Below are 14,442 nucleotides of genomic sequence, written 5' to 3' on the forward strand. Positions count from 1 at the left end.
TTTTGATGAGGGAGGGAACTTGTATCCACAACTCCTTCAATTTGGCAGTATGATGCCCAAAATCTTGTAGTTCACTATTGTTTTAATTTGCCTCTCCCTGATTATAGTGAGAAAGATCATCCAATGTTTCTGACCTTTTGATTTTCTTCTGCAAAACTCTAGTTTATAATTATCCATTTGTTCATTGGTTTGTTTATAACTTTACTTCCAATTTACAAAGAGAAACTTCTTTGTATGATATGAATTTTAAGTACGTTTCATATATAGCAAAATTGGTTTACCGTAGTTTATTTTGTGACTTTATTTATGGTATCTTTGGTCATTCTACTTAAGAATTGTGTAATAAAATATATAGTTTTCTGTTCTGTGTTTCCAATCTTGCTTCAAGAGTTCTCCCCAACCCTGGGGCTATCCAACTATTTCTTCAAATTCTTTTCTAAAATTGTGTTACTTTTTCTTTTTTACATTTAAATTTCCATCTCGAATGTATTATTATGAAATGAGATAGGGATCAATTTTGTTTGTTTGGGTAGAGAATTGTTTCAGTGCTATGTAATATGTGAACCACTTTTTCCAACTGAATAGAAATTCCAATTTTTCACACATGAAGCTCCTATATATAATAAGTTTAATTTCAGTCAAAATTCTATTCAACTAATTTATATTTCTTGCTGTAGTCTCATGTCATATTCTCATATCATATTCTCCATTTCACAATTTGTATAATTCTTAGATATATATTCCTCCATATTAACTAATAAAAGAATTTTATCAAGTTATAAATAAAAGAACATAAAAAGATCCCAAGTGAAATGTTATTAAATGTATGTATTTCATTTGAGACAATTGGCATAATTAAGATATTAGGTACAGTTATCCAGAAATGTATTTCCTCATATTTTGGACCTTATTTTATGCCCCATGATGTTTTATTGTTTCTTCTTATAAGTTTTATTAATTTTTATTTATTTTCATTCATAAGTATTGTATATTTTGTCACTATTAATAATGACCAATTTTTCATTCTATATGAAATCAGGTCTGATTATAACTTATATTGTTAATAGAGAGAATATGGATTTTTGTATATGAATCTTATATTAAGCTTTATTAATGTTTCTTAGAGTCCCTCAGCTTTTCAAAATATATGACCATTTATCTGCCAAATAGAGATAAATTTGTTTTGTCTTAGTATTTTTAATGATACTTTATTTCCTAATCTTATTGCATTAAGCAGAAACTCCAAAATGGTGAAGAATAATGGCAAAAATAAACTTTTAACTCATTTCTAATTTTAATAGGAAGACCTTTCACTCTTTATCATGAAGTTTTCTATTGGTTTTTGGTATATACTTTTTCCTCATAGTTAGGAACGGTGATTGATTCTACCAAACACCCTTTCATGTACAGTATCATCACATTAAAAAATACTGGAAAGTTTTGGAAACACTTCATGATGCCACTCATAGATGCATTCATTCATTCAATAAGTGTTTATTGGCTCATGTGCCATTATTTATTATTCATGTGCCAGCAGGGGGCCAGGGACAAGTTGAGAAACCTGCACAGTCCCTGCCCCCGGGAAGCTTACATTCTAATGCAGGGAGGGACAATCCTGGTAGATGTATATTAAGCTCCCACCAAGGGCGATGCACTGTTCTAAGTGCTTTACTGCATAAACAGACTAGCTGTCATAACAGTGCTACAGTAGATACTTTTTTGGCCCATTTTACGGGTAAAGAAAGTGAAGCACAAAGAGATGCAGTAACTTGGCCACTGCTACCCAGCTAGTGCAGGGTAAAACCTCTTTGTAAACCCAGGCACTCTGACTCCAGAGTCCATGCAAATACACATATGGTAATGAATGACAGTGAAAAATATAATGATAATCAAAAGCAATTACAGTTCTGAAATAAAACCCTATTTTTACATTGTGTTTTATTCTTTTCATACACTGTTGAATTGAACTTGTTAATAATTATTGTAGTGGTCTCCTTTCTAGAGAATTTTTAACTTCATTTTCCTTTTCCTTTTGATCTTTGGGTTTTTTTTTAAGAAGAGGATTTCTTACTTTGTTAACACCTAAATTTTTGTTATTTATTGCTTATTTAAAATACAAAAGTAGGGGGGTGTCTGGTGGCTCAGTAGGTTAAGTGACTGACTTCTTTTTTTTTTTTTACAGATTTTATTCATTTATTTGAGAGAGAGAGAGGGAGAGAATGAGTGGTGGGGAGGGGCAGAGGGAGAGAGAGAGAAGCAGACTCCCCACTGAGCAGGAAGTCTGACACAGGGCTCCATCTCATAGGACCCAATCCCAGGACCCAGAGATCATAACCTGAGCCAAAGAAGGCAGAAGCTTAAAAGACTAAGCCCCCCAGGCACCCCTAAACATCAGACTCTTGATTTTGGCTCAGGTTATGAGCCATGATCTCAGGGTTGTGAGACTAGAGCCCCATGTCAGACTCTGCACTCGGGGGGAGTCTGCTTCTCTCCCTCTCTCTCTGCCCTTCCCCCACTCTCTCCCTCTCTCTCAAATAAATAAATAAATCTTAAAAAAATAAAAATAAAATACAAAAGTAGGGGTTCCTTGTTAGCTCAGTTGGGGAGCATATGACTCTTGATATCTGGGTTGTGGTTCAAGCCCCATGTTGGGCATAGAGCCTACTTAAAATAAATTAATTAATTAAATAAAATAAAATTAGAACTTCTTAAAAAAAATACAAAAGTAGGAGTGCCTGGGTGGCTCAGTTGGTTAAGCATCAAACGGATATCAGCTCAAGTCTTAATCTCAGGGTCATGAGTTCAAGCCCTACACTGGGTTTGGAGCCCACTTTAAAAAAAAAAAAAAAAAAAGAAATACAAAACTAAAGGTGAGAACTGAAACCAAGAAAATAAACAATAAATATAAAATAATATGGAAGCCCAAACTAATACTGTTATTATTCATGATAATAATATCACTAATGTGGTATTATTATTAATAGACCAGTTGCCCCTAATTAAAAGACAGAGGCCCACATACATATAAACCAAATGAAGGAAGATCTATGTTATTTATAAGAAACTCAGTAAAAACAAAAGTGTATTTTGTCTCTTTATTCTCCAACCTCAAATCTTACCCACCAATTCCTAGGTTACAGTGAAATAGTTTAAAACTGAATTCCAAGCTGTTTTTGGATATTCTCTTTCTGTCTCTTCTGCTTCAAGTATCTTTACTGATTAACCATATTACCAAACCCCAGTCACCATACAAATAAACATTGAGTTAACTCCAGTACTGCAAGATTCATTGCTCAAACTATTTCTTCGTACCTACCTGGAGGTGAATCACTTAACATTTGGTTATAATATTATCTGGAAAAGTTGTTCCTGTAAGACATATGGGTGACATACCTTCTGAATTCTAGTATAACTGCATTTGCTTTTTATCCTAACAGGAGAGAGATGGCAACTTGGCTAGATGCAGTATTCTGGACTCATATTCACTTACTAAAAATTGTGTAAAGTTACAATGACACGTCTCACAGATTTTCATAAGAGAAGATAAGAGGTTTGATATTAGTTGCATCTTCATTGTTACCCTCTCATTCTATAGATCTGATGATTTCACACTCGTCCTCTTTTTTTTTTTTTAAAACCTTGGAAGTCTGGGATATCAGCAGGATGTGTCTAATCATATGTCATTGTTTTCATTGTTTCAACCAAAGACCTGATGAGCCCTCTCAGTGTATAGACCCAACATTTCCTTAGGATAGGAAAATTTCCCTTGCTATTTGTGCCTCATTTTTTTGTCATCTTTTCTCCATCTGTTTTTTTATTTGCCCCTTAAACATCATTTATTTACATGCTAAGTCTTCTGGATTTCCCCCCAAATTTCTAGAATTTTCCCTCACAAAGTAAACATCTGTGTGTGTGCGTGCGCACGCACATGAGTGTGTGTGTTGTGATCTATTTTTTCCACTTGACATTCTAGGACATTTGTAACTATAGAACATTCTATCTTTGAATAAAGATGAAAAATGTATTTTTTTATTTCAAAAATAATGTTTTCTTTTCTTTCTTTCCAGAACGTCTTTCAAATTCTCTAATTACCTCTCCTAAAAAAACAACTCGCTGGTTAGTGCTTTCTAGTTAAAATTCTCATTTGAGTTTTCCAATTCCAATTAAGTCAGACTTGAAGAACTTCTTAACTTAGGGAAGCAATAGATAAAATTCAAGGATATCTGTGAACTAAGATGAACTGGAAAAAAATACTTCTTTATTTTTACTAACTTCTAATTGGAATATATAGTTTCCTTCCATTATGAACATAAGCCAAAAAATTAGTTTTGCTAGAAATTCTTGTGTCTTTGTCAACAGCAGAAATCATAGGTATTTTGCTCTCATATTACCATTTTACCATATACCTGATATATTTACATGTTGATCATTACTTCAAAATTAGTCTAATTACCTGCCAATAGATCTTTGTATTTAATGCATTAATAGAGAAGAATATATGTTAGTCCATCACATATTTGTCTTTAGATTTTAAATATATTTAAATACTTTTTGCTGTGTAATACAATGCATTTATGCTTAGAAATATTCTTCTTTCTGAATAAGGATCCACAGGCTGCTCCATATTTTGTGAGGTACACAAAAACTGGAGAACCCCTGATTTAGAGCCATATGCACATAATAGTGTCTGATTCCTTTTGAGCTGTTTTTTATAATTATTTTCTGGATTAAGGTTTTCATTAGATATCAGATCAAACAATTAGTGTCTTGAAAACTTCAGCCACTCAAAAGTAGGGGAAAGCATAAGAGTCTTTGCTCTTATAGATCAGTTGTGAACATACCAATAAATCATTTGTCCTGTGCTGAGACCAAGAGCAAAGGGAGGTTTTATTTCTGTACAAGTAGAATTTTGAATTCTGTTTAGTCTTTCCAGGCAACAGTATGGGCCTAAAGTAATAAAGCTGACTTTGTTTAGATAAGATTGTAACCAAAGTATTCATTTTTCCATCCATCTGTCTCTTCATTCATTCATTCATTTATTCATATGGCAACTACTTGGTTTTTGTGCATGTGGGTGTGTGTGTGAAAATTTCAAATTCTAAATAACTGATATTTAATGAATTTTTAAACATAACTCTGAGTTGAAACTCCCTTATGCTGATTTGAGTTTGACTGAGTATATGAAAGGGATATATTTAATATTTATAATCCTGAGTTTTAAAAAATGAAGGTTTTGATACATTAGATAAAAAAAATTGATGCTAAAAGCAAAATGATACTAAAGAATTCAACAAATTTTTATTGAAGCACTTAAAAAAAAGCCTCATAAATTTTCTATTATTGTGCCATCATCTGGGATATTTAAAAAGTGATTGAATCATAGAAATTTCATGTTATAGTTGGGATATTGTTTTTCATATAGCAGAGAAATTAGGAGGAATTCACAAAATAATTAACTAATTAGCTAATTAAGAGTGGAGCCAGAATAGAATGTGGATCTGTTTAGTCAGTGATTTAGGAAACGCTAAATAATATTATACAAATAAATTTCTTTTATTCAGTTTATACAAGCCACTATAATAAATGCTGAATTTAAGAAAATAAGTACTCTTAAATTGGATGAATGTTACTCCAGGATGAATTTCTCTCCTAGAAATTTATATTTCAGTATTAATAGTTCAAAAATGTCTATCTTAGTGGCAAAGAGACATTTCTGTATTTGGGTAGAATATCACACTCTAGACTTTAATTTATATGCCTCAGGTTGGTGCTTAATCACTTCAAGGTGAAGATTGTGAATAAATTTGAGAAAAGCAATCTAATTACAAGTTAATTAAAGTCACTTTTAATGTTATGTGGCATGAAAATAATTCCATTAATAATGTAACTAATGTTATGGTAAGGTTGACAAAAAAGCACTGAACAATATTCATTAATAGAGCTTAGACAGAAGAAAAGCTAGAGAATCTTCCAGTTCTGCAATATAAAAAACAACTTTTACTTGGTTTTAGGATCGTCTTTTAATTGCCTGTTCTGCTTTGTTGTGGATTACTGGGTGAAATATGTCATTCAATCACTGGAATTTATATTTTTAAAAATGGCATGTATATGTGTTATTTATTTATTAGTGATGTGAGTATATATTTTTATGCATGTCTGTTTGCCTGGGTGTAATGCTTTTATGTCTATAGATTTTACTTCAGCTAAAAGTCAAGCATGGTGTGATTTTCATCTACAGGGTTATGTTCATTATATTCACATTTGTCCTTAAATATGCCAAATGACAAATTTAAAAAATATATTAAAAAAAAAACTATGTTTCTATCAAAATCATGTTTAGGAAATAGCTACTGAGTACCTACAGTGACCTATTTATTTATTTTAATGTTGGGGGCTATGTTTTCACCCGTAACATTGGAACCACAGAAGGAAAGAGAGAGAGAGAGTTACATGTTGAAGATACTGAATAAAGCAAAGAAGAGAAACTGGGACAGAAAATAGATTGATTTGAAAATGAAGTGTGAAAAAGGGGGGAACAAGCTCATTTTCTGAATTTTTTAAAGGTTTCTGAGATCCAATGCCTTATATTTCAGACTTTTAAAAATGTCTGCCTATTTAATAGATAGCAAAGTTGTGTCAACTGATAAATGCCTGGGCTGCAAGAGTAAAAACCTGAGGGGCCTATTTTACCTTTCATTGTCTCTCCCCTTCTGTGACTGGCTGTGATTGGATCCTTTGCATCAGAGCTGGTTTCAGTTATTCATTGGAAAGCTCAGAAATCTGATTCCATGACATCACCCATGAAATGGCAATCACTTACAACTAGTATTATAGTATGAAACACATACCATTAGGCACTTTGCTAAGTAGAAAAAGAATATCAGCCCAAATATTCTAACATTTCTAAAAGAACCATTTAAATCTGCATTTCTCTGCTCCCAATATATTTGCTACTTGTTAAGGAGAGTAAAATGTTGCAGAGTACTAAATTCTTGTTAATACTGAATAAAAGTTACCAAATAATTCTTACATCTACAGCATATTTTTACAGTTAATAGTTTATTCTAACTCTACTGGTCCGTTATAAAGAATATAAAGCAGAAACACTTCCCTGAGATTTTGGTGAGTACTTGGAAAATTTTCAGAACAATTAAAACTTGGTGAGCATCTGATGTGATGTTGCAAACACTTGTTTCTTATTTTTCTGAGCATTTCACATGGTACCTACTATTGTGTTGGATTTATAGTAAATTAGTGACATTTGATTCAGTTTGCTGAGAGATCTGGGAATCTGTCAAGTATGGCATCTTTTGTTTGAGCATGTGGACTGTTTGAACTTCATTTTTCTTAATTTCTCAGAGTCTGATGTAGCGCCAGACAACAGAGTCAATAAATATTTGTTGATTGATGTATGAGTGAATTATTAAATCAAAGTAGTTGTAAGCCATGGTAGTAGTTTTAAAAAGGGAATTGTCTGAGAGATTAATATTTTGGTAAATTTACCTTTGCAATAGTGGAGGGGAAGAATTGAAGGTCCTCAAGACCTGTATTTTCTCATTAGTGAGAATAGTTTGTATTTTATATTAATACCTTTTATAAAACATTCATGTCCCCCTTTTGCTTTACCAAGGCTCTGTTCTATTAGCTGGTTAAATAGAAAGCCTTTTTCTCCACACGTTCTTTTCTCTCGATCTCTCTCTTTCGTTCTTTTTTCCTTTTCAGAACATTTAAAATTTACATTTTCTTAACTTTGTATTGATCTTTGATGAACTATTACATACATACATAGCCCCACCATTTGTCCTTTCCTCAGTTCCCCATCATCTTGTCCCACGGTAAATTCCTCAGGAGGGACACTGTGAGTATAGCATTTCCCAAATCCTTGCATATTTAAAACTATCTTTTCTAAATGAACCCAGATGAACTGAATAACTTCCCAGGAAAATGCAGTTTATACTAACTGACCCCATTATTGATCAAAAAGCCAAGCTAATTATTATGCAATAAATAAGAAAAGTTACTGAATAACTATCACATAAAAGAATAGCAAGCATTGATGGGTTTCACGGGACAATTTTGAACTTTCAAAGATCAAATAATTTCAGTGTTACTTATTTTTTTCCCTCACAGAATGGAAAACAGATCAATCACATTTTGGATTCTTCAAGAAGCAGATAAAAAATTTTTTTATTCATTTATTTGAGAGAGAGAGAAAAAAAAAACGAGCAGGGGGGAGGAGCAAAGGGAGAGGGAGAAGCAGACTCCCCGCTGAGAAGGGAGCCTTGATCCCAGGACCCCAGGATCATGACCTGAGCCAAAGGCAGATGTTTAAGCAACAAAACCACCCAGATCCCCCAAGAGGAGGATAAAATGAGTTGGTTACAAAAGATTTATTGGAAAATAACATTTTGAAAGTAAAAGGTAAGGAAGCAGGATTGAGAAAAGGAAGCCATTAGACCATGATGCGGAACTGACAAAAAAAACCTACCATTGTAAAGGGGAACTCACCAGAGGTGTCCCATCCTGGGTGGAAATAGGCCCTTGTCTAGCCTACTTATTCTGTCATTGTCTTGGGCTCCAAAATTGAGGAAGAACCTAAAGAGGTGGACAGCTGGAGGCTATTAATTCTTATAGGTAGGCAGTAAGTCCTCGAAAAAAGATCTGAGGGGCACCTGGATGGCTCAGTCGGTTAAGTGTCTGCCTTCGGCTCGGGTTATGATCTCAGGGTCCTGGGATCAAGCCCCATGACAGGCTCCCTGCTCAGCGGGTAGTCTGCTTCTCCATCTCCCCCTGCTTGTGCTCTCTCTGTCTCTCTCCCTCTCAAATGAATAAATAAAATCTTAGAAAAAGAAGAAGAAGAAGAAGAAGAAAGATCTGAGGGGCTCATCTCCCTGTATTCCAAAGGAAGAGAGAATCCATATGCTTTTCATGAAGGAAGCACAGTATTCATACCAAAATTTGATGAAAACAACATAGTAAAGATTAGAAATCAATCTCACTTACGAACATTCGTACAAAAAATATAAATAAAAATATTAGTCATACTAAAAATATTACACATTTGACCAAATGGAATTTATTTCAGGAAAGCCAGAATGTTTCAATATTAAGAAATCCATTAGTCTAACTTGCCACGTTTTTAGGAGTAAGGGGAACAATTATATAATTATCTCCATAGAAATGGAAAAGGTCTTAGGCTAATTCAACACCCTTGATAATAAATAATAAATAAAAAATTCAAAATGATTTCTTGACATAATGAATGGCGTAAACAAATAGGTAGATAATTGGCAATACCAAGTATAATGTGCGATAGTCTTGAAAATTGATATAACTACTTAAGGAACTATTTGACCCAGAAATTGCATTCTTAGATATGTATTAGCAGACACAGACAAAAATGTGCATAGGAGCAATATAAGAGGTGACTCTAAGATAGCCACAAATAGGAAACTGGAAATCACACAAATGATATCAACAAGAGAATTTTTTTTTTAAGATTTTATTTATTTATTTGACAGAGACACAGTGAGAGAGGGAACACAAGCAGGCGAACAGGAGAGGGAGAAGCAGGCTTCCCGCGGAGCAGGGAGCCCGACATGGGACTCGATCCCAGTACCCTAGGATCACGACCTGAGCCAAAGGCAAACGCTTAACGACTGAGCCACCCAGGCGCCCCTCAACAAGAGAATATTAAATAAATTGTGTTATATTCATAAATCAAGATATCATACAGAATGGAAATTACAAAAAAGATTGCTTCTAACAATATTAATGTATTTCAAAGAGCTAATGTTGCCCAAAGAAAGCTAGACGTAAAAAGTACATACTTTATGATTCATGTATATAAAGTGAACAAGTGTGTGTGAAAGTGATCTCTGGGGATAGCGTTTAGGTTTGTGATTACAAAATGTAACAACCAGGAGGTGACAAGAGGAAGGTTCCTGAGGTGCAGGCCCTCTTCTGGATTATTATCTGTGTTGTGTCACACAGGTGCATACACATTTTAAAAATATATGAAGCTTCGGGGCGCCTGGGTGGCTCAGTTAATTCCGTGACTGCTTTCGGCTCAGGTCATGATCCTTGGAGTCCTGGGATCGAGTCCAGCATTGGGCTCCCTGCTTGGTGGAGAGTCTGCTTCTCTCTCTGACCCACCCCCGTCTCGTACTCTCTCTCTCATTCTCTCTCTCTCTCTAAAATAAATAAAATCTTTAAAATATATATATACATATATATAAAGCTTCACATTAACAGTTGTGCATTTTAATGAAGGTACGTTATACCTCAATAAGTTCAAAGTGAATAATTCTTGCAATTAATCACTATATATTGAATAAAATAAAGGAAGAATCTATGGGTCCATAGGAATACTCAGTAATAAAAAGGAGAAGAGGGCATAGATTTACATATAGAGGAATACAAGCTAGTAAATGTAGAATTGATGATAGAGTAAGATAACCTCCAATTTTCAAACACCATGTAATCATTGCTGCAGGCATATAATTAGTACTCAGTAACAAGCAATTTTTTTAAAGTGTTTTTGTTTTATTGCTATTTTTCTTAATGGAGTGGGAGAAACCCCAGAGCCTGCCTCTAGGACATGCCTAAACACTGACGTGTGCCTGCCTGGCTGGCTGGTCAGAGGCCCCACAGACTCCTGCGTGAAGGACCCCTAAGGCCAAACGGTCCCCAGTGTCTAGTGGTCCCTGACCAGCTGGGCATCAAACAATTAATGGTAGAGACAACATATGATATATTGTTGATTTAGAACACATTTTAGAGTAAGAGGTAACTCTAAGGTAATTAAAATTACATAATTTAAAAAATAGTTATTTATTGGCCAATAAATTATTATTATATTGGTGGTCTTATAAAACAGTTTCATTCAAGGGCGCCTGGGTGGCTCAGTCGGTTAAGCGTCTGCCTTCTGCTCAGGTCATGATCCCAGGGTCCTGGGATTGAATCCCGCATCGGGCTCCCTGCTCTGTGGAGAACCTGCTTCTCCCTCTCCCTCTGCTTGACGCTCCCCCTTTGTGCTCTCTCTCTTTCTGTCAAATAAATAAATAAAATCTTTAAAAAAAAGTTTCATTCAAAAGTTATTTTCTAAATTAAATTCCTTATAAAAGATACGATTAGAGATGTCCATATATTTAAAAAATTAAAAATTCACAATGATTTATTGGATATTAAGACTCATAAACAGAATATTTATTCTTGGTATATGCTCACTTATTTTATCAGTTATTTTGCCATATCTCTCTCTAATACTATGACACTGGCATTCTTCTGAAATACGAATGCTTTTTAATATGACCATATTATAATTATTTTTTCATAAAATTTTGCTGAAGTATTCTTCAAAGTTGCATTTTATGGTTAATAAATTTAAAATTATTGATAGCTTTTAAAAACCATCTAGAAATCTAGATGAAATTCTATTGAATCCAGAAAGCCCCTTCAAATTGCATCTATCACTTAAATATACATTTAATATAGGAACTTATTTACTTACACTGTTTTTGTTTTTCCTCATGTCTGCCATAGAAAAAACTTGAAGTATAGTTACTTAAAGATTACGTGTTTAGTTTTAATTAATGACATTTTTCTCTTTGTAATAAATGACTAATTAAATTTTTAATTAATGTAATATTTAAAATGAAAGCCATTTACTTAAAAGTAATGAAGTATGTGTTGACCCTGCTTGAACATACAGTGCTATCTCAACAGTGTTGTTCCTAATTTTATAATTAGTAGGTACTATCTTTATCAACTGATTGCATATATTTCAAATAACCTTTAAATAGATAACTACATCTCGTTATTCTTTATAGAGTGTTTCTTATAAAATAAATAGATATTCTAAATGGCCAAATAAATTAAAAGCACACAGGCTTAATTATTCTCATATAAAGATTATACCTCTACTTAAAAGTAGTGTAATTAAAGTTTCATATGAGTTTTGTTTTTCTCCACATAGTTGTTTTGCTTTTGATCCTTTTATGGTTTCCTTTATAGTTTACAGTATATTTTATGCGGTACATGGTCATCATTTTTTCTGCCATGCTTTTTAAACTCACCTTATACAGCATTTATTTTAATAGATGCCTCTTTGTGCCAGCAGGAAGAACTATTAAACCAAAAATTGTAAAGCAGTGTGGTGTGGTGGAATACACACAGCCTTGGGTATCAGGTGGACCTGGGTGCAAAAAGTAGGTCTTGCACTTATGCACTGAAGGATCCCATCTGTAAGATGTGAATAATAGTGAGGGTTAATGTCCCTAACAAATGTTGACTAAATAGTGCCTATTATAGTATTTTCATCATTACCATTCCTAGAGTAAAACCCAAAGGAAATGGTGCATAAACACATGGTGACCTGATTCATTGATAACCATTTGTTTATTTCTGATAAAACGGTGATGGAGCACTTGTGGTCATGTGGAAAATATACTATAAAGTGATAGATGAAAGCAGAAAGCATGAGGCCAGCCTTCTTATGTTCTGCCACCTTTAATCATTGACTTGGTTTTAGGAATGCAGAAGATAAAACAACAAACAAACAAACAAAAACAATTGAAGAACTAAAAGACATATTGCAGAGGAAAAGCTTGGGTTTAAAACAAATCATTAACTATTATTCAGTGTATTTCTTGATTATTTAAGGAGTCCACACCTCCCGGAAAGAAAAGCAAAGATTGAGAGCCAGAAAATAAACTGGGAGCAACAAAGTCTTTTATCAAGGAAAGACTTCCCATAGCCACTTATTTGAAGATTTCATAAAATGTCAAAAGTCAGATTAAACAAACATAATAAGAATAACGTGTCATCATATTGGAAAGGTTTTTTTTTCACTAATTTTCTTTTGTCTTTTGGCAGAAGAAAATAAAGCCATCTTTCTCCTGCAAAAAAGCCTGGCAAAAGATTTATGAACTTTGTTCAGCGTAGCTATAGCATACTGTTTGAAATTCACAGGCTTGAACAAATGAATAAATATTCATCACCTCTGCTTTCTTCTTTTTTCTAGGTGCCTCCCATACTCCTTGATAAGCAGTTCTCTGAATTCACTCCAGACATTACACCAATCATTTTGGCAGCCCATACAAATAATTATGAGATAATCAAGCTTCTAGTTCAGAAAGGAGTCTCCGTGCCCAGACCCCACGAGGTACGCTGCAATTGCGTGGAATGCGTCTCCAGCTCGGATGTGGATAGCCTCCGCCACTCACGCTCCAGACTCAACATCTACAAGGCCTTGGCCAGCCCCTCTCTCATCGCACTGTCAAGTGAAGACCCTTTTCTCACAGCCTTTCAGCTAAGTTGGGAGCTTCAGGAGCTGAGTAAAGTGGAAAACGAATTCAAGTCGGAGTATGAGGAGCTGTCCCGACAGTGCAAACAGTTTGCTAAGGACCTACTGGATCAGACAAGGAGTTCCAGAGAACTGGAAATCATTCTTAATTACAGAGATGACAGTAGTCTCATAGAAGAACAAAGTGGAAATGATCTCGCGAGACTCAAATTGGCCATAAAGTACCGTCAAAAAGAGGTGAGTGTTGCCAGACCTTTTTATCAAAATGTCGTAGGATTTATTCACAGTGATGCCAACTGGTACTCTAAAATTACGTTTGGGCTTTAGAGGCTTTTCTGCTTACCTGTAAATGGATGATGTTTATTCTTTGCCAGATTAATAATTTCGAAACACATTGAAGAATGGCAAGAAATGGCATAATAACTGGTGATGGCATTTGGCGAATGTGGTAAAATGTACACATTTACTGTGGTATAATGGAAAAACGGATGAATTTTAGAATCTCCACACTGAAAGTTCTGGTTCTGCCATTTATAACTCTTGTTCCTTTAGAGGGCCTTGTTACTTTTCATATCTCTTTGAGATTTAGTTTCCTCATCTGCTTAATGGATTTAATATTCATAATATTTTGTTATATATATTTATTTATATATATAAAATACATTCTTCAAAGATTTGTAGGAAGTATAAAATGTGTGTGGATGGGTGTGAAGGCTCTTAGTAAATTATAACTCCTTATGTTAATAAAATACATTATTAGAAGTTATTAATAAAGGGAAAGCCCTTAGTCCAACAGCAGATGAAAGTACTAAAACCTCTCACGTCTGACTTAGTCTCTTGATTGGCCAGGAATAAGAAATTTAAGAAGTTAGTTGCAGAAGAGTTATAAATTTCTCATGAAATTTCCATGGATTTGAATATTAAGTAAAGAAAACTCAAATCTGTCATACTCATCACCTAGCGTAATTGTTTTTGTTTCCATTTCTGAGTTAAGTGAGTTCTCAAAAATCTGTTTACTTCCATTTTCAGAAAATATTGGCTCTGTGTTCACTCTTGAATTATAGTAATTATCTATTCTAGAAAGTCAGTTGGAGAAAACTATATAATGTAAGATGAAAAAGAAAAAAAGACTTCTG

General features: G+C 34.0%; 1 protein-coding gene across 9 annotated transcripts in view; it reads left to right on the top strand.

Moving 5' to 3' along the window:
• Nucleotides 1-14,442, top strand: part of TRPC4 (transient receptor potential cation channel subfamily C member 4) — a 199,976-nt gene that overhangs the window by 76,859 nt on the left and 108,675 nt on the right. For all 9 annotated transcript variants that reach the window (XM_027589174.2, XM_027589170.2, XM_027589178.2 and 6 more), the window contains one exon: nt 13,025-13,543. In XM_027589174.2, coding sequence (XP_027444975.1) covers nt 13,025-13,543 — 519 coding nt within the window. The remainder of the gene's footprint in view (nt 1-13,024; nt 13,544-14,442) is intronic.

This window comes from Zalophus californianus, chromosome 3 (assembly GCF_009762305.2).
Source record: "Zalophus californianus isolate mZalCal1 chromosome 3, mZalCal1.pri.v2, whole genome shotgun sequence".
In the NCBI taxonomy this organism is placed as follows: domain Eukaryota; kingdom Metazoa; phylum Chordata; class Mammalia; order Carnivora; family Otariidae; genus Zalophus; species Zalophus californianus.